Source organism: Esox lucius, chromosome 12 (assembly GCF_011004845.1).
Source record: "Esox lucius isolate fEsoLuc1 chromosome 12, fEsoLuc1.pri, whole genome shotgun sequence".
Lineage (NCBI taxonomy): Eukaryota > Metazoa > Chordata > Actinopteri > Esociformes > Esocidae > Esox > Esox lucius.
In genome coordinates, this window is record NC_047580.1 from 31,953,098 (window position 1) to 31,978,395 (window position 25,298).

General features: G+C 42.9%; 2 protein-coding genes across 3 annotated transcripts in view; both read right to left on the reverse strand.

Annotated features, from left to right (window-relative positions):
- LOC105023785 (MORN repeat-containing protein 1) overlaps positions 1 to 11,005 on the reverse strand; it is a 43,924-nt gene extending 32,919 nt beyond the window's left edge. For both annotated transcript variants that reach the window (XM_020051414.3, XM_020051415.3), the window contains exons 1-7: positions 10,928 to 11,005; positions 10,716 to 10,787; positions 9,122 to 9,220; positions 8,855 to 8,965; positions 8,427 to 8,517; positions 8,194 to 8,281; positions 2,348 to 2,444 (exon numbers count right to left, since the gene is read on the reverse strand). In XM_020051414.3, coding sequence (XP_019906973.2) covers positions 2,348 to 2,444; positions 8,194 to 8,281; positions 8,427 to 8,517; positions 8,855 to 8,965; positions 9,122 to 9,220; positions 10,716 to 10,787; positions 10,928 to 10,997 — 628 coding nt within the window. In that variant the 5' untranslated portion in view covers positions 10,998 to 11,005. The remainder of the gene's footprint in view (positions 1 to 2,347; positions 2,445 to 8,193; positions 8,282 to 8,426; positions 8,518 to 8,854; positions 8,966 to 9,121; positions 9,221 to 10,715; positions 10,788 to 10,927) is intronic.
- Positions 11,006 to 13,728: 2,723 nt separating this feature from the next.
- Positions 13,729 to 23,567, reverse strand: si:ch211-251b21.1 (PBP2_iGluR_non_NMDA_like domain-containing protein). Its single transcript, XM_010893225.4, has 10 exons — positions 23,356 to 23,567; positions 21,986 to 22,066; positions 20,112 to 20,143; positions 19,652 to 19,831; positions 18,651 to 18,877; positions 17,500 to 17,597; positions 15,522 to 15,739; positions 15,102 to 15,315; positions 14,701 to 14,948; positions 13,729 to 14,472 (listed from the first exon to the last, which is right to left on the reverse strand). The coding sequence occupies exons 2-10, from the start codon at positions 22,047 to 22,049 to the stop codon at positions 14,374 to 14,376; spliced, it is 1,380 nt and encodes a 459-aa protein (XP_010891527.2). The 5' UTR covers positions 22,050 to 22,066; positions 23,356 to 23,567; the 3' UTR covers positions 13,729 to 14,373.
- Between the last annotated feature and the right edge of the window lie 1,731 nt (positions 23,568 to 25,298).

A 25,298-nucleotide genomic window follows, 5' to 3' on the forward strand; every position in this document is an offset into this window, starting at 1 on the left:
CAGCCAGCCAGCCAGTTAGTCAGACAGTCAGTAGTCTAGTCAGCCAGCCAGTTAGTCAGACAGTCTGTGGTCTAGTCAGCCAGCCAGTTAGTCAGACAGTCAGTGGTCTAGTCAGCCAGTCCATTTTTGTGTTATTAATAAAATTGATTAATACAAACATTTGACGCAGTTAAGTGGGTTCAGAAGGGTTTAAAGGTGCCAAAGTCAAGGAGCTGAGAAGATTTAGCATGTTCTCTGTTACAAGTGTCTGTATTTCTATCTAAATGTTCTGCGAGGTTGCTTCCTTTCAGAAGAAGCCACAGGTCTGACCGGTGCCAACCACAATGGGATCCACTCCACTGACTGAGTGGCGCGGAATACGGCAGAGTGATGACAACAGCACAGCTGTACTTGTGCTCGAAAACCAATCAGGGGATGAAAGATGCAAGCATCATTATGGAAGATCCTTGGATTCTTCTGGGTGAAAAAAAGATGGCAAAGGGTGTCTGACGATGCCATTGCCATGACAACAGCAGCACACATTCTAACAATTTGTTCTGCCAAAGCCTAGAATTATCATAATATTTTTTTTTTTTTTAAAAACAGTTAAATCCATACAGTTAATATCTATGTTTAATCTAGTCTACTGTTACAAGGCATCTGTGGCCCTTTGCTTTCTTTACTGACTAGCAAAGCCTACGTAGATAACCTATAAAGAAATGTCAATAACCCTGGTTCCCTGAAGGAGTAAGCCCAGGTGATAATAAGGACTCTGAACAGCCTATTCAGGTTTGCTCTAAGTCACAACGTCCGCTGAAGTTCGCTTTCAGTACAAGGCAGCCCAAGGCTACGTACCTGAGGGGAAAAGTTGTGTGCATGCTAGTAGGCACAAATGTTGCAAAATGAAATTCACAGGAAATGCTCACTGCACATTACAGAGATTTCATGCAGTCAGTTTCATGGACAGAGTTAGAAAATGTTGGAACTCAAAAATCAAGTAACAACTATCAACAGATGCCTGGCAATGTGGTTGGATTGATTTCCTGCCTGTTGGGCCCTGTCCGGGGCCTCCCCCGGGTAGGGCCACAGTGTCACCGGACCCCCCCCGTCTCAGTTCCAAGGTGTTACGCTGCTTTATTATTGTGCTGGGGGATATGAGGGATGTACTACTAACTTTTCTCAGTTTCCTCCAGTTTAAAATTTTAGAAGGAGATAAGGTCCTGGTCCACACCTGCGGATTACCTGGTTTGGGGGGCCCGTTGCTGTCCCTGTCCTTGTCCACCTGGTCATACTTCTGACCTAGTCTAAATTCAAATAGACTCTGGAATTAGCCCAGAGAAATGTATTTATTATTCCAATTGGACTCTTAATATCTCACCCGGCACAGCCAGAAGAGGACTGGTCACCCCTCTGAGCCTGGGTCCTCCCAAGGTTTCTTCCTAAAATTCGACCTTAGGGAGTTTTTCCTAGCCACTGAAATTCAACAATACTGTTGTTTGCTCCTTGGGGTTTAAGGCCGGGTGTCTCTGTAAAGCACTTTGTGACCACTGCTGTTGTAAAAAGGGCTTTATAAATAAATTTGATGATGATGATGAACTATCATGGGTTGCTAATAAGACTAGGGTAATGTCTTTACCTGCATGACCATTCGATTTAGTAAAAGCAGCAGGACACGAGAGTGCATATAAAGAAGTGTTTATTAAATATTTCACTCAGCATTCAATGGCTTGGCTACTTTGAAGCAAAGAAATACACACAGTTAATAAATGCAAAAGTAGCCCATGCCTACCAGTCAGAATGATATCATGAATATTAATTTGAATTAATCCAGTGGCTGTTCTTTTGACCCACACCACTATCTCACGGTAAAGGCAAGCGGGGACTAGTAGGAAGATACCAGCAGTATTTCAGAGAAGGAAAACATTACCATAACTGCTTCCAGCAACAACATCTAGTACACCTTAAGTAGACGGGTAAGCTGACACCGAAGAAACACATGTTCCAAGGTAGGAAGTCCATTAAGAATGGGGAGATCTCACCGGTTCAGCGCCAGAAAAGCAGGTTGGATCGGTGTGACGAGTAATTATAACAACACCTGGAAGGTGGCGTTTCCATTCCTTCGTTGGCCTCGAAATGGGCGATTAAATAGTGACTCCAGCTTGTGTACGCGTTGACAGCACACATCCCACATACAGTGACAGGCTTCAAGGGAACATTGGATTCCCACTCTTTCACGGGCGTCGTCCCAGATTACAACCGCTCACCTTTCTGGGGCGCTACTTCTGACCCTGACGGGCCGTTGGCCAAACACCTCCGCTAACCAGGGAATGGGGCACGTCACAAACGGCACTCTTTGTAGCCCACTTACCCAGCGGTCTGCCGTTGGTCCACATCCCCTCGTAGATGACCCCGGAACAATGGATCAAGGTCCCCTGGCCACTGAAGAGGTTATTACGCCACTGGCCCTGTTAGAGAAAGTGTTTGGCTGTTATTTTAGGTTCAAGGCTTTGACATTCCACATACTACCACTACTTTGTTTTATTCAGCTTAAGATGCAAGCAAGATGAGGTCGCACCGGTCAGTTGGTAGAACACGGCGAGTTCCGCTCCCGCGTGGGGAGCGGAACTAACGTAGAACTAACGTAGGTCGCTCGGGCTAAGAGCGTCCGCTCAGTGACTTCAATGCAAAATATGTAAACGACAGGAGACGCCCGAAAGCCACACGCCAAAGAGGTGAACTTGTGTGCGTTTGAGTGAGTGAGACAAAGGGGAAGAAGCGAGTGAGTGAGTGAGCGAGAGAGACAGAGGAGTGAGAAAGTGTGTCAAACAAATTCAGGAGGATCAATGTGCAGACTTTGCCGGAGAGATCCAAGGCAGCCCCAGACTGAAAGCTCTCGAGCACTACTTCAAAGTGGTGACACGCCCATTAGAATTTGTAATTCTGATCGCATCGGCACGCCTAAGGCTACGGCACAGGCAAAAATGCAGAGGAAAACTAAGCCACTGCTTAATGTGTGAGTGTATGTGAGAGAAAGACAGGGAGAGATGTTGCCATAAGAAAAAGGCAACCAATGGAGCACAAATACCACTGACTATGTAACAAATATCTGTCTATTTATGTTCCCTTCTATTATTTTGCACACTGTTACAACACTACATAACTACTAATACAACATTTAAAATGGCTTTATTCTTCTGAAACATCTGAGGTATATTTTTCTTTTAACTTAACAATGAAAAGGATTTAAGGACAATAAATACTGTTAAATAAAAATTGAATTGAGCGAGATTATGGTTATTCCTTACATCTTTTTTTTTTTTATATCTTGAGTCACATCAAGCACATTTAAATGTCTTGAGGCCCTGAGAGGTAGTGTAAACAGGTGTTAAACAGGACGCTACACTAAAACACGTCTTTCCCCCCTCCTTTTTTTTGTTGCTGCTCTCTGGGCTATAAGCACTGGTGCATCCGGTTGATGGCATAACAGGCCCACATCAACGCATACTTTCAAACGCTTTAGCATGCATTTTTAGACTTGGAATTTCATAAAGTGAAGTTGACTGGATTCACCTGCTCAGGCAGTCACTCGCATTTCAAAGAGACTTACCTATGTCCCATCCCACTTGACATCAGCAGTGAACATGCTCATTACCACCCCTTGATGGGAAGCTACACTTAGACAGGTCAACGTGTATAACAAAAGAACGGCTGCATATCTCACTCGCACTCTTTTTCGCTCTATTCGGATTCAAAATGAATCTGCATTATGGGCAATGGAAACAGTCTGTTTGCAGATGAGAGACATTTTTCTTTTGTTAAACATGTTGTCAGTGCAAAAAAACTATTGGAAATATGTATAGCAAATATTGTTTCAACAATGAGAAAACAGTCCACTAGTAGCACTTTTCTAGCAATTGGTCACAAATCTTGCTGCTGTTTTTGACCTGTTTTAACATTCCGAGTATGTCTGCGTTGGGAAATATGTGTCTCTAATGTGATCATACATTTGCTAGGAGGTTAGAAAGTGCAGCTCAGTTTCCACTTTATTCTGTAGGCAGTGTGCACATAGCCTTTCTTCCCTTGACAGACAGGTCTGCCTATGAGATTTTGGATCAGTCAAAGCAGTCAAGTATTCTGACACTGTGTGCGCACTGTGTACTTTTCACCTCCCACAACCCAGTAAGGTTTTCCTTCGGGAACAAACAGGCCTGTGGACAACGCTCAACATGGGCCTCCACTATATCCTCTAACACCTTGACAACCCAGAGGACTTCTGCAAGGACTCTGTTTGAAAACTTAAGCTCTGCATTCAACACCAAGACCCTACACATAAAAGGAAAATTCAACAACTTGAAAATGACCAGCTCCAGCTGAGACTAGATCACTGACTTCCTGACCAACGGGACCCGACAAGCGGAGACGGGTGAGATTTCTTATTCATAATCCCTCGGCACTGAAGTGCCAACAGTATGCTCGCCTCTCCTCTACTCTACTCACCCTACACTGTACCTCCAACTACGCATCTGTCAAACTACTCAGGTTAGCTGTTGACAACACGCTGGCCGTTCCCATCACTGACACCAATGAGACAACATGTTGTGGAGAGGAGGACCAGCTGGTCGCTGGGGGCAGTCAAAATAATCTGGTATTCAACACGGACGAGACAGCGAAGGTGGTGGTTGACTTCTGGAAAAGCACCCCCACCTCTCCACGTTTGAGATTAAGGGCTCAGCAGTTAATTCGGCATGATCATTCAAATTCCTAGCCGCTGTTGTCTTCTGCGACCTCCGGTAGGAGTACAATATAAGAGGCAAACCAGTCACAGCAGCTGAAAAAATAAAACATCTCCCCATCGATTCTGATCTGCATCTTTACAGTTAGCAGGAAGTGTCATCGGCCTCCACTAGGCCCAACATACGTGACTCCTGGGATAGGAAGTGTGCGGGCAACAAAACTGCAGACCCCCCTCCCCCGGATCCCCCACTGCTCCACAAAGAATCCCCTGGAACGGAAAGAAGGGAGCTGGCGAACAGAACAGGACAATCGGGACCAACAGATTCCCATCAAATAAACAGTTTTTTTCTGAAAGCTTTGGCCCCTCAGCAAACTAGGAGTCCATAGCGACTAACAGGACCGCAATCACCACATCAAGTCACCTGAAACACTGTTAGCTTAACAGTTGCACTAGTCCGCACACAGAACATACAGTATCTCACAGAAGTGAGTACATCCCTCACATTTTTGTAAATGTTTGATTATATTTTTTCATGTAACAACACTGAAGAAATGACACTTTGCTACAATGTAAAGTAGTGAGTGTTTTTGGGGTGTTATCATGTTAGAATACTGCCCTGCGGCCCAGTCTCCGAAGGGAGGGGATCATGCTCTGCTTCAGTATGTCACAGTACATGTTGGCATTCATCCATGCAGACCAATTTGATGCAGTGTGCGGCGTATGGTCTGAGCACTGACAGGCTGACCCCCCACCCCTTCAACCTCTGCAGCAATGCTGGCAGCACTCATACGCCTATTTTCCAAAGACAACCTCCGGATATGACACTGAGCACGTGTACTCAACTTCTTTGGTCGACCATGGCCAGGCCTGTTCTGAGTGGAACCTGTCCTGTAAAACCGCTGTATGGTCTTGGCCACCATGCTGCAGCTCAGTTTCAGGGTCTTGGCAATCTTCTTATCGCCGAGGCCATCTTTATGTAGAGCAACAATTCTGTTTTTCAGATGCTCAGAGAGTTCTTTGCCATGAGGTGCCATGTTGTACTTCCAGTGACCAGTATGAGGGAGTGTGAGAGCGATAACATCAAATTTAACACACCTGCTCCGCACTCACACATGAGACCTTATAACACTAATGAGTCACAAGACACCAGGGAGGGAAAATAGCTAATTGGGCCCAATTTGGACATTTTCACTTAATCAATCAATCAATCAATCAAATGTATTTATAAAGCCCTTTCTACAACAGCAGTTGTCACAAAGTGCTTTACAGAGACACCCAGCCTTAAACCAAACAAACAACAGTAGTGTTGAACTTAGGGGTGTACTCGCTTTTGTTGCCAGCGGTTTAGACATTAATGGCTGTGTGTTGAATTATTTAGAGGGGACAGCAAATGTACTCTGTTATACAAGCTGTACACTCACTACTTTACACTGTAGCAAAGTGTCATTTCTTCAGTGTGGTCACATGAAAAGATATCATCAAATATTCACAAAAATGTGAGGGGTGTACTCACTTTTGTGAGATACTGTATCACATCACATCTGAAAATAAAACAGACATCATCTAAATGTTTACATCAACTGTAAGTCCAAGTGTACAATGTGCTCACGACTCACATCCCATTATGCCCAACACACATTGTATATACACTCACGGTAAAACGGCTTTGCGTAGGATTGTTGTGTGTTATGTCCCCATGTGTTGTCTACAGTAACTCGACCAGACCCAATACACCAGGTACAATTCTGAGTGTGTTTTTATTTACTTGGCAATCAAAGGCGATTCTGCCTCTGTTTAGGGCCAGATAGAGCTCCATTTTGATCTGTTCTTCCTTTTGTTTATTCATGCTGTGGTGTCCAATGGTTATGTTTTCTTTTTCCCATAATTCGTTTGGGAGTAATTGTGTTCCTGTCCTGGGGCTGTGTGGGGTCTGTTTACATTTGTGAACCGTCCCACAGACAGCTGGCTGAGGGGGTTCTTGTATACGGTTTATTTCTCTTTAGGTGAGGACTTTGCTATTAGAAGGTCTCTCTCTTTACCTCTCTCGCTCTCTGTCGCCCTTTCCCTCCCTCGCATTGTGTTTATCCTTCAGTTTCTCCTCTTTCTGTCACTTCATATTGCTGTCCATGTTTCTCTTTCACTTTAAATGCTTTATTGGCCTGGGAAACAATTGTTTGCCAAAGCAAGCAGGGGAAAAAAGCAAAATATAGTAAACAGCAGAGGTGAACAGAAAAATAAAATTAAAATCAAAAATGTAATATAACAATCCGACTGTCTCTCATCCTCTGTACCTCTCTCTGTCTGGTTGGAAGTTTTGTGCTGGCTTAGCGCAGCTGTCAAGAAGCTGGGTGGTGAATAGTCAATACTTGTCTCCCCCCCACGGCTCCCCCTGCTACAGAACACTGCAAGTTCTAAATCAATGAATCCTGCAACTCATTACAAAGTTCAAGTTCAGGTCACAGAGGAAATTTAAGTTTCCTCTTGATTTTAATAGAAATAAACACAAAACGGCCTTTTTATTTACTCTGAAAGTATGGGTAGGGGAATTCTTCCAGTGTTTCAACAGACCATTCTATTGTTCCGATTCGTTCAACAAGAAAGTGGATACAGGTCCGGTGTGTTCAGCAGACATGCCAGTGACTGTTCCTACATGGACTCTGTTCTGTACATACCAAGGTAAGTGCATCTGTATGGAAGAACAGAAACTGCAAAGCATTTAGCACCCGGTCCTTGTGATAGGCTTGATCAAAAGCACTTATCGTGGAGTACGAAACTAAATAAACCACGGCTCATCCATATCTCCTTTCTGACAGGGCAAAGTCACTGACATTCTCATTAAATGTGTGCCTCGGAATTCATCACAGTGTCTCTAACACGGGAGAATATACAGAGTTGTTCACTCAAGAATAACTGTCTTTCGCCTCATAACAGGGGCAGGAAAACCCTGTATATTCAGTTTTCTCAGAGTTACAAACACACTCCAGGCCTTAAGGCATTGTATTGTTTGGGAATAGTTTTTAATCCATCAGATCTATGAAGAGATGGATGGAGTTTGGGGGCAGCGTGAGGTTCTCCATGTTGGTGTTTCAGTGAGAAATACAGAGGAAAACCAGTGAGTAAAAAGGTACAGCCACCTATGGTATCCACATATCTTGTCAACAACATCAATCATGAAGACTTTGGGTTCGGTCTTAGCCAAGCTAAGCGCTCTGCTAAACATTATCGGATTCTCAAAAGAAACACAACGGTGACCCCCAGTGGTAATTTGCGTGAATAGCAGCTAAATGTTCCCACAACGTCCTAAAGAAACTGGATTATATTCATTTATGCAGTCTGCTTGAGGACAAATTCAAACGTTATATTTTCAGGAACAAAAACTATGGCGACAGGAATGGCACTCTCTCACCAACAATAAGTAATTCATGTATGAATTCGTTAGATGAAACGTGCAGAAAATGAAACCAAAAATCAACACCCACATCATACATCGATCCATCCGCACAGCGTAACACTCCATGGCCTTGTCGCCGGTCCACAAGCCAGCCTCCTTCATAATGATCACCACTCCTGTAAAAATCAGAGTACATTTGGAATCCGCTCTAACAGCACCGCCAAGTCTGATGTAAAGCACTACTGAAATCGTAACATTGAAGACTGAACCAACAACGACAGGAAAATGCAATATGTTAAAAGGAGAGAGACAATGCTGTACCTGTAGGTCATTTGCCCTTCACCGTGTCTCTTGTTTTGATGAAAGGAACCCTTGTATGTTTGTCCATCCTTGTCCAGCAGGAACCCCTGGCCTGGACGATACGAGCATTTACTTAGTATATGACTACGTGTATATGATAATGTGAGTATGTACATACATTTGACTAAGTGAATAGAACTGTATTAATATGATAATTTGAATATGTAAATAGGAGTATGTGAATATAATGATATGATGTGTGAAAATGATTTGAACAGGCTGATGATGAGTATATCAATATAATGTGAATATGTTGTTATGACCATGTGATATACAGTTCCATTACTCAGTCTTGTTGTTTGACATAATTAAGATCAGGCCATCCCTTAACCACATCTCAAATGTTTCCTGACTAGATTATTTTATTTCATCCACTACGTCTTGCCCACCATCCCGGAGTCCATGGGAGAACTCTCCCTCGTATCTCTCTCCATTGCTTTTCTGCAGCACGCCACAGCCATGAAGCTCGCCTGCGCTGAACTGGCCAGAATAGAAATCCCCTGAGAGATAAAAAAAAAAATTGAACTTATTCACTGAAGTTACACAACACAGAGTATATTTTTTACTCTAAAAGTCTGGTAATGTTATTGTGTTGCAGCAGTTAATTAGTATGGGGCTGGGATGTAGGTACTAGGTTGCCTGAGCGCATATCTTACCAGTTTTTGCCCAGAACCTCGATCCGGTCCCTTCTATCTCCCCTTGGGTAAATTCGCCCTCGTAGTAACTTCCATCTTTCATCAAGAGCTTTCCGAGGCCTGGATAAAAAGCAGCAGGTTTATTCAAGCGACAGGCACAATGTGCTCATATCCCAGGATGCCAATGTCACACCCTTTCCCTCTGAACACCAGAGATGTAAAAGTAGAAAGTAAAAGTACTTGGTTGTGTTCACCAGTTTTGGGAAGTTCCTAATTAAGACTTAAATGTGATCTCATCTTTTCTAGAAGTGAGCTCACCTTGTCTGTGACATATCACTCAGGGGATACATTAGGCAGAAGCTGAGCTCCTATCCTGGCACTTACCAGCCGTTTAACATTTTAGATACAACTGGCACTATTTTAGCCCGGCTGCTCTGACCTATAACTTATGTAGCCCCTTTATTTTAAAATAAGTGCCATGGGTTCTTTGGTGAACAGAGAGTAATTACACCTCTCACCTTAAAGACCCCACCCCACACAGGGCAATGTCCCTAATCACTGTCCTTGGGGTTTTTAAATACCTTAAACCAGAGGACAGAGCACCTCCAACACAACTTCCAACCAGAACTGATCTCCCATCCAGGTACAGAACAACCCTTTGAGGAGAGCCATCTGTGCAATTCAGGGTGCTATGCTGCTAAGCACCGCTTTGTCCACTGTGCAGTTACCCCACACAGGTCTCGAACAAGTTGTCATGTGGTTTACCAACACACGTGACACGTAACACTAACCCATGACGTGCAGTTGACCCCACACCCACACGCTTAATAATGTATGCTCCATGTGTGCTGGCTTGTGTCGTTAACACTTGCATTTGTGCTGCGATCATTTTTAAGATATTAAAGAATATTCTATAGGTAATTCTGAGGTCACTCCAAAGCTGGATCCTATCTGCCATTGCTTGTTTGAGATGATGGTGTGTTTTGGTGATGCCATTGAAAGAGTGTCTTTCCCATTAGACAAAGGGAGCCTGTTGTGCCTTCTGTTGACCAATAGAACTTCTGCTGGCTGAGAGGTTTCACACAATGCCATGAGCTACATTCACCCTTCAGACTTATGGGCCATTCCGATGCAAAGTGCAAGAACAAGTCACAGTGCTGCATTGGGGACAATGCGTGACATCTTGTGAATCTGCTCTTACTCAATAGCAAACCCAGTGTGAAGCTGAACTCGGCAGTTCATCCAGGTCAAGGCTGAAGCATCAAGGACATCAGTGATGCTTCCCTTTCTCCTCCATTGTTCCACCACCTTGCAACTGGGTTTGAACCACTGGTCCTCTGCTTGGCAACAACATTGAGTTTTATAAAAATGTCCATGTGCTACTTAAGCAAATACAGCAATGTTACATTTGAGACAGTTTGCTATATTTTTAGCAGGTAATCAGTTTTTTTGAAGTCATAATCATTATGCATTATTTTTTTCTACATCAAGTAATGTCAGTTGGTTTGCCTCGTGTCCCCCGCGCATACAGCAATAACAAAAACGTTAAGTTGAGCAATCTTGTTTAGTCAGTGTAACATTCTGCTAGTAAAAAAGAGAGGCTAATGATACTCACCATGTTTTTTGCCCATATTCCATTCTCCCTCATAGCGAAAAAAGCTGTTTGGATACACATACACGCCAAACCCTGCATGACGACGGAACAGAGAATGACCCCCCTTTGCTAATAAGCTCTTAAAACCTATTAAGGCTTTCAATGGGCCTACCGCTTAATGGTATAAAAACATGCAATGTATGTTCATTATGAGATTATACTTTGAGACGTACCGTTTCGGACAAGATTTTGAACTTCTCCGACATAACGGGGGTTTCTTGTTTGTTTTTTGATTGCCGCCATCTTGCTTGGAAATTGCGTCCCTAGCAACAGTCGTCAAGGCGAGTATGTATATGAAAGCAGTGCTGAGTAGGAACCTAGATCGCAACTATAGGAGCATTTTGAACTCCCAAAAACGAATGGAGATATTCGGGGTGCAATATATAACGTCTAACATGTATTAAATGGGCAATATGTAAGATTTATACAGTACTACTAGCATAAATACGAGCGAAAATGACCTGTAGATATCTGCAGTTAATGTTTAAATTAATGTTTCAGATAATAATTTTCTGCAAAATGAATCCGAGTGACTGACTTATTCCCCTTTTAAACTACCTCGCCGGTCCGTCTATCAGTTTGCATTGTTCTTGTTATCTCTACAGTTGCTTTAGATACTCGCAGTACCGTCCTTCCTACCCTAGTAAACCACTATCCGTCTCGTTCGTTTAGGGAAGACAAGTGTTGTTTAAAGGCAGGATTCTACACAATGCCCCTTTAAGTAGGAATTAAATTTTTTGTTACTCAATGTGGGTTGCACATGTTGTCTTATACGATAATTTACTTTTTACTCCGTTAGATAATTAGTCTAGTTATATAAGGAATGAAGTGATTTAATGAGTTTTTTAAAGAAACGCCCCTCAACATTTCAGTGGTGTGGTGCGAGGAACTAAGCTGAAAGAAGAGAGAGAACCTTGAGACGAGTTTACATAACGGTAAAAACTACGGCTTTGTTACCTCGTAGGCTAAAATGTTGTCAACAAACTGATTTACTGTTGATCGCTTTACAATCGCAAATTACTGCCTTTGCCTTTTTAACTTAGCTTTGACCACAGAATGGTCTGCGGGTTGTATATTCACTAGACACCCGCAGTTGCGTTTCGTTCCATAGGCTCAGGCTGTTATGGACACTGCATTAACAGTGGTGGATTAAGGGTTACACACGTGCTGTGATGGTTGCGTGGTGATAAATCATCCATTGTTCTGTAGGTCAAGAGAGTTGGAGATGAAGAATAGCATAGTTGTCTAGAAGTAATTGATACACAGTTATCATGCTGAACACAATATAGACGAAGAACATCTGGTGTCTTTATGTGGGGGGTTGAATGTTTCTCTCGCTATCAACAAACTTAAAAAAAAAAACGTTTCATCCTATATAGTACCACTGCGACGACAAATCATGCTTTCAGCACTCAGAGATTCTTTTGACCGATCTATAGTTATTGGGTCAACAATACAGTACTGTGCAAAAGTAGGTACCTGAAAGTCGAACTAAATTTATTTTGATATTGTTTATTTGTAAATGTATATTTATTATATTAATGTATTTATATATTTTTTGTTTAAATTAAAACTTTTACCACCTAAATATAAGGCCTTAGTTCAACTTTTGGGTACTTAAGACTTATGCACAGTACTGTATATTAACATAGGATACTAGGGGGTAACTTGCCCCCTAAAAATGTTCTCTGTGTCATCACAACTTTTCAACATATTTCCACAAAACGATTCAGATGTAAGTTGATATAATTTTTTCAAGTGTTCCAGAGATGTTTCAATTAAGTTAGATCTATACATTTTCTTTTTATGTACAAGTAGTAAAGCCTTCAGATAAGTAATACACTTATTTAGAGAGAAAGTGCTGAATACCTTTTAAATAAAGTAGTAATATGATGAATGAGCTCAGTTTGTGCTTGCTAACTGTAATTAGTATTAATTTACAAAAAAGTTTATACATAAAACAGATTACATGGATTTTAATACATGTGTAAAACCCTATTTGGATAACAGCTCCCCTGGGCCAGTTACCTCATGATGGGCCAGTTACCCCAGTACAAAAAGATATTTTCTAAAAACATTTTATCAAATATCTAAAAAAGTATAAATTGCATCCATTTGGTTCCCTTACAGTTTATTCACCTAAGCCTAATCATCATCCACATACCGTTTTTTCCCAAATCTTACCCTACTAAGATTTAAGCAAATCAATCCCTTGAAATTGTCTTGTTTTGTTTAACTGAAATGTTGGTTCCAATTTAATAGCTGCCCACCAACGAGCTCTCAGAGCACCAAGCTAAATATTTACAGAGTAGACATATTTCCTATTTCGAAATTGGATAGTTTTTAGTACTATATCAAATTATCTGTTATAAGTTCATGGGTATTTCCAGCGTTCTGAAGCTTCATTCATTGCTGTCGGGTAAACCGTAGACGTCACTCTATTAATGACGCAAACCTGTCTTCGTTTACAGAGGAACCGACTTAGAGTTTGTGAAGCGCATTCCGAGTCTTTACGCTGAGCCGGCAAGAAGTCCCTCACTCCCTAACGGCTCTTTATTTGAAATGCTTAAACATAAACCCAGAACAATTTTAAAAACGGCAAATCACCAATGAATAGACAAATAGTAGGCAAGAAATATGTTACATCTCACCTGTTCTAATTATTATTATTTTAATCTGATGTTGCCCTACTGGAAAAATTGTTGCTAGAACACCAAGATGCCCTCTCCCAGCTTATTGTCCCTGCAGTGCGGATATCCAATCTTTAATGAATAATTTAGTAAGTTAGCTGAAAATAAGTGATGTTCATGCTAAAAAAGTAAGCAAATTATGGAGTCAAATGAACGTCTCAGTTCACCAATGAGATTTAGTTCCAATTAAACTAGCACATGGATGCACACATTATTTGGTATTATTTGTGTATTTGATCTGACCCTTCAATGCAACAAAACACTACACTTTCAATACACCACTATATAGAATATGAAAAAAACTTTATTTTTTCTACCCATTCATTCTTTTGACAGAATATAGATGTGAAAAATGTTTAACTAAGAAATATATGTGTATTACTGAGTGGACAGTAAAAAAAAAACAGGTTAAGTAAAATATTACAGAGAAAAGATAATGAAACAATTTAAAAAGCCATCAAATGTGATTTAGTAGCACATTTTAGATATGTTGGCAGCACAAGAAAAAGCGTTCATTTAAAAAGCTAATATTCAGTTGGTAAAAACACTTATCTGGAGGTTAGTTGCAAAGCCTGTATCAACTTAATATGTCTATTAATCTCTCAGTAGTTTATTTCTACAGTGGGAGGGTCATGCTCTCTAAGGGCAAGACATGCTATTGTTGCTGTTTTCTATAGCCGTCTCATTCCTTTTCAAAGTGGCATCTACAGTATAGTAGAATACTCTAATGAGGATATATTCTGACTTGCCATTGTATTCACATGTGAGGATCAAGCAGCTATGTGCTAAACTATAAAACCAACAGATTTAGACATCCCATGATATGGGACATACTGCTTCTTTCAAGGACAGGACGAGGGTCCTTACAGGTGGTTTGTTTGTATCCAGCTGTAGGGTGCTGTTCAGTACCAGACGGTGAAACACATCCTTTATGCTTTGCCCTTCTCTGGTGTGTCTGTGCTTTGGTTCACCCCACGCGACCCGAAACGCTGACTCAATTCTGCCGACAACACGGAGCAGCAGGATTTCTGCGGGGAGGAGGGAGAGGAGAAGAAGAGAGAGGAGAAGAGTGAACGTGAACAAAGGAGAAAAGACAAGGGGGGAGGAGAGATGACAAAGGAGTTTTCAAAAGAGTTTAAGAAAAAGGAGAGGAGATCACAGAAAAGTAGTTTGGGGAGTAGGGAAAAAAATAAATAATGTATAACAGATTTATTTTTTTAGAGTCCCTTCTCTATCCACTCCTTGTGTCCCTTTACCTTCTGGTCCTTGGCTTGACTGCGGGCCTTGGAGGCAAGCTCCAGGAGGGCCATGAGGAGACCCAGCCCCAATCCCAGGGCCAGGAGCAGAAACAGGCCCCTCAAGATGTGGGGCTGGAGGGCCTCTGTCGCCCGGTCTCCCTCTGGCATGCAGCTGTTGGCCCACCACTTTTCCTGCAGGTAGGCCAACTCCCCGGACTCACTGAGCTGCAAAATGGCCATGGTAATGTTCTTCATCATTGTGAAGCCTGGCAGGGGAAGGAGGCAGAGGAGAGGCAGACAGAGAGCGAGAAGAGGGGTTAGTGTGAGCAATGCTGCCAACAAGAGAAAAAATGCGCCGCACTTCAAACGCAACCAGACCCTCATCGAGTGGCGGCCTTCCTGGCCTAGGAGAGGCTCACCGAGGGGCGCCGCGATGCTGTAGCCCCTCATGGCGATCAGGTCGGGGCTGCGGATCAGGTTGCAGTGGCGGCCCGCGTCCAGGGACGCCGCCTCGCCGATGAACGCGTAGTTGCCCTCCAGGGCGCGGCGATTGCCCTCCTCCATGGAGGCCACGCAGCTCTTCTTCCTCTCCATGTGCTGGTAGATGCGTCGGTAGGTGGGGTGGTTGGAGTTCTGGCAAACGGGAGGGAATGTCGGGATGTTAAAAATGGAAGAGCAAACGGATAGGCCTGTGGTTTTGTTGAATATTGGAGTTTAAATCAACGGAAGGGAGTGTAGAAAACCTGAACCGGTACACGCCTTACCAAGACATTCACTAGGGAATAACTGACATTTACTGACTACTTTATGCCCATATTCATTTTAAAGGCAACACACACCTTGAAGAAATTGAACGTGGAGCCGCCTTCGACTGTTCCGTAGTCGATCACGTCCTGCTTGGCCAGCTCCTCGAAGTTCTGCACTGAGACGTGTTTGTTGTCCGAGCGTAGCATAGCGCTGAAGTTGCTGAAGTAGCAGGCCAGGAGAACCACAGCAAACATCCACCAGACAGCGCTGACAACACGACCAGACAGACCTTTTGGGTGTGGCCCGGCGCCTGAGGACACACCATACATAAAGATATAGATATATATATATAAATACACTCACCTAAAGTATTATTAGGAACACCATACTAATACTGTGTTTGACCCCCTTTCGCCTTCAGAACTGCCTAAATTCTACGTGGCATTGATTCAACAAGGTGCTGAAAGCATTCTTTAGAAATGTTGGCCCATATTGATAGGATAGCATCTTGCAGTTGATGGAGATTTGTGGGATGCACATCCAGGGCACGAAGCTCCCGTTCCATCACATCCCAAAGATGCTCTATTGAGTTGAGATCTGGTGACTGTGGGGGCCATTTCAGTACAGTGAACTCATTGTCATGTTCAAGAAACCAATTTGAAATGATTCGAGCTTTGTGACATGGTGCATTATCCTGCTGGAAGTAGCCATCAGAGGATGGGTACGTGGTGTTCATAAAGGGATGGACATGGTCAGAAACAATGCTCAGGTAGGCCGTGGCATTTAAATGATGCCCAATTGGCACTAAGGGGCCTAAAGTGTGCCAAGAAAACATCCCCCACACCATTACACCACCACCACCAGCCTGCACAGTGGTAACAAGGCATAATGGATCCATGTTCTCATTCTATTTACGCCAAATTCTGACTCTATCATCTGAATGTCTCAACAGAAATCGAGACTCATCAGACCAGGCAACATTCTTCCAGTCTTCAACTGTCCAATTTTGGTGAGCTTGTGCAAATTGTAGCCTCTTTTCCCTATTTGTAGTGGAGATGAGCGGTACCCGGTGGGGTCTTCTGCGGTTGTAGCCCATCCGCCTCAAGGTTGTACTCTTCACAAATGCTTTGCTGCATACCTCGGTTGTAACGAGTGGTTATTTCAGTCAAAGGTGTTCTTCTATCAGCTTGAATCAGTCGGCCCATTCTCCTCTGACCTCTAGCATTAACAAGGCATTTTCGCCCACAGGACTGTCGCATACTGGATGTTCTTCCATTTTCACACCATTCTTTGTAAACTCTAGTAATGGTTGTGTGTGAAAATCCCAGTAACTGAGCAGATTGTGAAATACTCAGACCGGCCCGTCTGGCACCAACAACCATGCCACGCTCAAAATTGCTTAAATCACCTTTCTTTTCCATTCTGACATTCAGTTTGGAGTTCAGGAAATTGTGTTGACCAGGACCACACCCCTAAATGCATTGAAGCAACTGCCATGTGATTGGTTGATTAGATAATTGCATTAATGAGAAATTGAACAGATGTTCCTAATAATCCTTTAGGTGAGTGTGTGTATATATCACAAAAGTGAGTACACCCCTCACATTCTTGTAAATATTTGAGTATATCTTTTCATGTGACAGCACTGAAGAAATGACTCTTTGCTACAATGTAAAGTAGTGAGTGTACAGCTTGTATAACAGTGAAAATTTGCTGTCCCCTCAAAATAAATCAACACACAGCCATTAATGTCTAAACCGCTGGCAACAAAAGTGAGTACACCCCTAAGTGAAAATGTCCTTTTTTTTTTCCTTTCCAAAAAAGTCGAAAAGGAAGGTTTTGAGTGAAACAGAATGGTTAAAATTAACCAATGCAAATTGAACGCTCCTTTTTGGAAAACGAAAAGAAAAAGGTGCAGTGTTTTTTCAAGAGCTGTGTATATATAGTCTAATCCTAGTCTAATCAGGAACATAAACCCCTGTCTAGACGCTACTGGTAAAAAGAAAGCCTGGCTCTGTTGAACCTTGACCTAGCAGCAGCAGGTTTGTGTCAGGGGTGATTTGGCTTTACCTTGCAGGGTCAGGGCTCCGGTGATGTACCAGAAGCTATGCATGAGGGTGAAGCTGTGTTCATCTGTTTCGGGGTCAGCCCACTCGGAGGGGCTTATTCTGGCGTGGGCAGTGAAAAAAACAAAGTGACCATTGAGATTTGTTTTCTTTTACAGCAGTTCTCTGGACAGTGGCCAAAACAGATACTTACAGGGATGAATAAGCAGTACCACTTGTGAAAGTTTCTGCTTCCAATGAAGTTCTATTATTTCAACTACAAACATTTCCCATGCTAGGTGTGCTTAAAGGACACCGGGCGCACTTTATGCTTAATTGCATTACCTAAAATTTGAATGGAGACATCTTTTATTATGCGTGACAGAGTGACTCCTCACTTATTTTTACTCAGTCTCATTGATGTCATTGGATGAGAAAGACATTGTGAAGGGCTGGGGATGGGGTTTGAAGAGAAAGACATTGTGAAGGGCTGGGGACGGGGTTTGATGAGTAAGACATTGTGAAGGGCTGGGGACGGGGTTTGATGAGTAAGACATTGTGAAGGGCTGGGGTTTGATGAGTAAGACATTGTGATGGGCTGGGGACGGGGTTTGATGAGTAAGACATTGTGAAGGGCTGGGGACGGGGTTTGATGAGTAAGACATTGTGAAGGGCTGGGGACGGGGTTTGATGAGTAAGACATTGTGAAGGGCTGGGGACGGGGTTTGATGAGTAAGACATTGTGAAGGGCTGGGGACGGGGTTTGATGAGTAAGACATTGTGAAGGGCTGGGGTTTGATGAGTAAGACATTGTGAAGGGCTGGGGACGGGGTTTGATGAGTAAGACATTGTGAAGGGCTGGGGACGGGGTTTGATGAGTAAGACATTGTGAAGGGCTGGGGACGGGGTTTGATGAGTAAGACATTGTGAAGGGCTGGGGACGGGGTTTGAAGAGAAAGACATTGTGAAGGGCTGGGGACGGGGTTTGATGAGTAAGACATTGTGAAGGGCTGGGGACGGGGTTTGATGAGTAAGACATTGTGAAGGGCTGGGGACGGGGTTTGATGAGTAAGACATTGTGAAGGGCTGGGGACGGGGTTTGATGAGTAAGACATTGTGAAGGGCTTGGGACAGGGTTTGATTTATTACGGGTCCAAGGCGATGACGGTCTCTCACCTGGACACCAGGAAAATGGATAGGCCGGTCACCAGGAAGGCCACGATGATGCCCACCCACATCGCCGTGGAGAACGGGAGGAGGAAGCTGAAGGAGTGGCCCTCCTCGGTGCCTAGCTCCCTGCTCAGGATGAAGCTGATGCCTGTCTGCATGAAGGGGGTGCTCATCTCCACTGACTGTTCCCTGGTGGCGGTGAGGGTGAGTGGGGCAACAGCCAGGTCAGCCTCCTGATAGACAGTCGGGGGCAAGATACAACCTACAGTTTATGAAGACCTACCATTTAAATCAAATACAGAGTACTTAGGCAAAGCATTCTATCTAGCTGGTAAATAAGTATTTAGTTTTTTCGGTGCCAAAGGTACAAGTGCGCGTGTGTCCCCCCCCAGTCCTGAACAGCATTATCTTTCTCAGTAACAGTTATTCAAAAATAAATTAGCTGTGAGCATGATCTGAGGTTATGTACAGTATCTACGTTAGTTGATTGTACTCACTTTAAGAAGCTCTGGTGACCAAATAACAGAAACGTAAATGTAAAAATAAACTCTTACAATGCGTTCTCTCTCTCAATGACATTATTATTATTTTAATTTGTCTTACCCTCGGAAAAGATTGCATTTCCATCAAGGCCGTTGAAAAACATTTTGTAAAACAAAAAACACAGCCCTCTTAAGTACTTTACAATAAACATTATAATTCGGGCCAGAAAAAGTACTTTTAACACAGATTAAAGAAATACGAGCCATTTCTGCTGATAGACCGACGCAAATGAACATCCGAACTCGCAGACAGGTAGAGACAGGGCGAACAGACAGACGCAGACAGATACGCAACAGACAGATCAGAGTCCGGACACACACACACACACACACACACACACAGAGCGAGCGAGTATACCTACCTGTACATCCACGTACAGCCTACCGAACACAAGCCTGAGCGACAACTAATCCTCCGGCCCAACAGTCATCCACCCCTTACTGCCTTCTGCTCGGGGGACTTACCCCTCGGACTAACTCGCCGATCATCCCAAACCAGTTGCCGCTCTTGTCCTGTTTCCCGTATTTGCCATCCTTCACCAGATGCACTTTGTACTTGAAGCCCAACTTCTTGGCGAGCTCCGCCAGCAGGTCCATGCAGTATCCCTCCAGGTCAGACCCTGTGGTAATGGTGAACGGTTCTTGCTGTTGGGAGAGAAACAGACATAGTGGATCAAATCTTAAACATAAGAGTCATTTTGGATTACTAGTGAGCTTCAGCCCGTCATAAGTCAGCATGTACATTCGTAATGGCAACCAGTTTGGGGTTCAATTTAAATCAGGCTAATTGATGAATAAAGGTTAGTGTCCCAATTCATTCTACAGTATGTTCCCTATATCAGTTTGTTGACCAGTTTGTCCCCGGTAAAATGTTCCATTCTGAAGTCACTGAAAATTCTCATGTTATAGTGTGTTTATCCCTTACCAATATAGTAGTGACAGATAACTCAGCAGGCCCTGAAAAAGAAAAATACCAAACATGTGAACACATACAAATTCGTACATACACTGTCTGAGTAATGAAAGACAACATAAGTGATGACTGAACACAATTAATCTTGACCCATTTTTCCCGACCTTGCTTCTGTTCATGTGTTGTATCTGGTTCAAAACTATTTTGAGGGCCACTAACGAAGCGTATCCTCAGATGTTCCGCTCCATCCTCTCAAACTTCAGTAGATAAGACCCAGGATGAAGGACAATGGCAGCATTGTTCAGCAGCTTTCTACAGAGACTCCTTTCTCTCCAATGATAACAAGCCCATTTTGCAGAGAAATTCAGGGTGACAGTTATGGGGTACCACAGGGCCACGTTACACCCCCCCCGTTGTGAGACTGAAGCAGGATCCTACCCACCCTGTGCCCCCTTAAAGACGTCTTCCGGGAACCAACCATTCCAACCCCCTGCACCAGAACGGGGTCACACCCCCGCTCCACACCCCGCCCTCTCCCTGCAGTCAGCAAGCTTGACACCCAGACTTGTTTTGGTTGCCGTCGACTGACTGTGACCAATCAATGCCATTTCAACTGTGTCCATCTCAGGACCTAACAAGCCCTGCCATGGTAGAGGGCCGGGTGGGAGGGGAAGCGGAGGTGCCAGGGGGCACCATTTCGCTCCACACAAAGTGTCCAGCGCAGTGTGGGGGGGCTCCCTCTGGATTGCATGGTGCCAAGTGACACGCTGATGCACGTCAACAGTAATTTTGAACGACAAATCCACGGAGATGCCTGTCATTTCATGGGCCTGCCCCAAGACACTGACCGCAGGCTCAATTGATTTATCACACTCATTGTTGGCCATGACTGACATCCTTTCGTACAGCTCGTGAGAAATGGTTGCTTGCCAGATCTGATGAGGCACTGACACTTTGATGGGGTTCCAGCGGTCCAGCCTCGGCCAATCAAAAGAGTCAGATGTCGAGACACTGACAATTCAGGGGCTCCCTCTTGCTGGGATGTTGGAGGACTTTGAAAGGCTGGCCTCCAGGCTGGTTTGGGACTGGAAGCGAACTGCAAACAGTGCTAGAAGGGAGCTTTCCACAGCATGGTCGCTCAGTATGTTCAAAATATTTTAATTCATTCTTATTTCCCCCCCGTATTTTCTATACATACCCTAAGACAGTGGAATCTTCACCACTTTCAAATGATGCCACTAGGGGTCACTATAGTGAAGAATTATGGTTAATGAATACCCAATCTGGTCCCCGGTCTATGAGGCACAGCGCATGTAAGCCTGGCAGAATATCCTTTTGACCTGAGTTTTGGTCATCTTTTGATCTCAGCAAATAGAGCAGGGTTTCTCACAGATGACAATGTAAAGAAACAACTGTTCATTACATGCAGTCCAACCTGAGCCAGTCACTTCCTGTTAGAAAAGGGAGGCTAACCCGCTTATAGAGTACAGCACAAAATGATGTTTCCTTCAGTAAGCCAGCTAGCTCCTGTTAAAATTCTTATCATAGTAAAGTTTGAATGAAGCAGTCACTGCCTTGTACCTTCAACACGGTATCTGCCCGGAGCCAGTGCAGCATAGATAGATAGAAGGGAGGATTAAGCACTGGGAGATTAATTTGTTTTTAATAACATACCCATTAAATTGAATATTTCCCCGACTGGCTAAAACTGGCATTTTTGTAGAAAGGTTGATTAATGTGCACTGTCCCTATAAAATACATGTATTTGAATTAAAGTAGAAATTGTCCCAAAACGCAGATCCAAGATCAGATTCCTAACCTGAAATCCTAACCATATTGTTACTGTTAAACATGACTTTGGACACACTTGGATAATATATTTTTACCTGCAGTGCAAAATCCAGACAGCAATGCAACCGCAAATACAACTGATACAATAAACACCTTCATGATGTCAACTTCTGAACCTGAGAATTATAAGAGTGACAAAGGTTAATCCATTAAACTCAAAGAAGATACATGTTTAATTACAGTTTTATGGATTTCAGTTTGTATTGACTGCTATGCGATGGCATTAAAATCTTATCAGTTTTAACATGGCTATGGTATAACTGAATCAAATTCAGCAAAAAACTAACTGACAGTTATTGAAGAAATAATGTTATGTACAGAACACCTGTTAATCAATTTACACAATACATTATTGGTCTGTTATTACATTTGTTTTAATACTTAACTTTTCTCTTACAATTTTGGGATATCCAATTTGCTTATGTACTTGCCTAAACGCAGAATATGCCAGCTACTTCTTAATGTACTCCTCACTCAACCAAGAAGTATTCATTAGCACATTGTGCTGTGGGGAGAGCGCATTCTTTGGCCAGCGACCATGATTGAGCTTGCAGGGGCCCAACCTACCACAAGAGGTCACTGGAACACAATGAGACTAGGCAGCCCTGTCCAACATCCCAATGCTTCCTCCCTGAATGGCTCAGGGCCAAATTTCCATGCCCTACGTGTGAAATCACTGTCGTATTGAGCTCTTATTTCTAAATAATTATTAATGTTACAGTCTGAAAGGTTTAGCCTAATTAAGCCTAATCATGGACAAAAATATTTATTGAGCATGATTGTTTTAAGTCCAGGACAAGGCGAAACTTCTAAACCTAAACCTAACCTAAACTCTTACCCTTAATCTAAATCTAACCCTAACCATAGCAAGCAATTGCTTATGAACACATGTTAATTCTATCAATAAAAGATCTACAAACTGGCACTCTCAAAATAGTTTAACCCTGATGTGTATTACTTCAAATCTTTTTCTTTTTTTCACAATAATAATTAAAGTTAGCCATTTCAGCAGATCATGGGGAATATCGTCTCAGGCTATAAAAAATATATTTTCTGCATCACTTTTTTAACAAGTGAAATGCTTTTGACTAAGTGTTATCCATTGACAATCATTTGGACCATGCCTAAAGTGGTTCAAATTTAATTTCCAAATTAATTTGAAAGCATAATACTTCATGTTTTGTAGCTCAATAAAAACGTACTATATAACATACCTATATAGAATGCATACTGTATAACAGCTTCAGAACACATACTGTGTACACTAACACATCCCAAATGGATCATAAACATTGTCTAATGATAGGAACTAGAACAGTAAAACATCAGTAAGATTCTGTAGCTGGTAAAAGTGAGTTTTTCCATTTGAATGATCTAGGAAATCAAGTCCAACAAATTTTCCTACCTTAGATGTTCTGTCCTACTAAGTAGAGAAGCAGCTCTGGTGGAGTGGAAGAAGGCAAACATAGTATTCAATGGAATGTGGGGGCTATAAAGGGGTTGGACATTCAAGGAGGAGTAAAAATATGTGGGTTGGATCCCAGTAAACTCTGCTTTATCGTGTGTTTTTGTTCACTTTTCTTGGTATAAACATCAGATTAAGGCAATTCAGGATTCGATTATTTGGTGGGCTGCAAAACATGAAATGCACCGGAACTTAAATAAGGGTTAACTGTCACAGACAAGAACCTTGTTGGCTCTAGAAATTGCTCAGTTATTGGTCAGATTTCAAACCAAAGCCCCCATACTTTGTATTTCCCCCACACGTAAGGAGTGTTTATGAAAGGTTCCTGGTAGCCAATGGAGAGGGGGGGGGGGGGGGGGGGCTGGCTGAAGTACCACAACCCATCAATACAGAAGATTTATATAGTGGTGGATTCGACATGGATGGAAACGATGTGGACCCAGGACAAAAGGCGGAAAAAACACTGGATCATTTCGTTTTTTCTGGGCAAAATGTTTTATGGCTTTTATATTTTATGGCCAGATGTTTTGGTGACCACAGAGCAACCCTGTTATACTGTGGTCCAACAGAAGATGAACAGAAACATATAGGCTATAGTTCATCTATGAACAATGAACAATGAAAGGGGGGGGGTTGAATTCTCTAGACTACAGAAATCAAAATGACTAGAGCAGTTATCCCCCTAATGAAGTGTTTATGTACCAGTGCTGTGATTGTTTTTATATAATCTCTAGAAGAGATCCTGTCTGCACTCTGAGATCAGACAGGCTCAACCAAGAATGACGCTGTCAATGTGACTCTATAAACTGGGGCTATTCGATTAAGTTGCTTTTACATATGCAGTCCAATTCTGATACTTTTTCCTAATTGTCTTTTTGACCAATCAGCTTTGAAAATGACCGGACATGATATGATGTGATTTGTCAGGATGCAAATTAGTGGACAAAAGACAGAACTGGTCTGTATTAGTTCACAATATCAGTGTTGACAATTGTTGTCAGATTACATAAGAGAGACTACAACCCCTCATCCCCACTTGTCCTAAAAGATAGTGAAAAAAAAAACGGCTGGAACAGGGGATGCATTTCCCAGGAGTCAGGGAGATGATTGCCGCAATGAGCGGCAGATTTCCAACCCTGGCGAATCCTTTGGGAATCATGAGGAGAGCTAAAACCACAGGAAAATGTGTGGTCACAGAAAACAATCATCCTATTCTTGAAGAAAACTGAAGGAGTTATTGGCAAGAGAACAGTGAGAGAGAGGGAGAGAGAACTGTTCTAGAAGAATCCTTTTGAGGGTATGGCCAGAGTTTGTGCGTGGGGCAGAATTAGATGATTAAACAAATGTTTTTGCCTAGAAGGAAATTGAGCTGCATGAATGTTTAACCTGTTTATTTTGGCATTGGCCTGGGTGGTTATTTCTAGTTAATCCCCACGATAACATCAGAGACACTTGAATCACCCCGCTATTCAATAATCAGATATGTCAAAGCAAAAGACAGCCCCTGTTCAAATTAACTATAGAGATTACCATGGGGAAATTAACTCATCTTTTCAGTGGTGTAAACTTTGGAGAAAAGCCTGGAGCCCTCGCAACAGAAGGTGAATTCATACAGCGTTCAGTCTTACAAACTTTATTGACTTAATTCCATAAATCTCAATGCCCTCCAGAGAAAATCCAAAAGTTCTGAGCTAGGAGTCATGGGGTGCTGGAGCTTGGTGGAGTAGGGGAGCATTCGAAGCCCTGTGACAACATCAGTCCCTCAGTTCAGTAGTGGCTCAATAGAGCTCCGGCCTTTGGTTGGAGGGCTGAGCCGTGGCCAATCAACTGGATACACACGGTTTGAAGAGGGGAGTCGAAGTTCCCCTCAGAATCCTAATGAA

Bases quoted from the DNA above. Each gene is read 5' to 3' on its own strand.
- si:ch211-251b21.1 (XM_010893225.4), bottom strand. From the start codon at position 22,049: ATGAAGGTGTTTATTGTATCAGTTGTATTTGCGGTTGCATTGCTGTCT. The intron at 19,832-20,111 runs GTAAGGGATAAA...CTCTCCCAACAG, and splicing joins TATCTGTCACTACTATATTG to CAAGAACCGTTCACCATTAC. The intron at 14,949-15,101 runs GTGAGCCTCTCC...TTCCCCTGCCAG, and splicing joins CAGCATCGCGGCGCCCCTCG to GCTTCACAATGATGAAGAAC.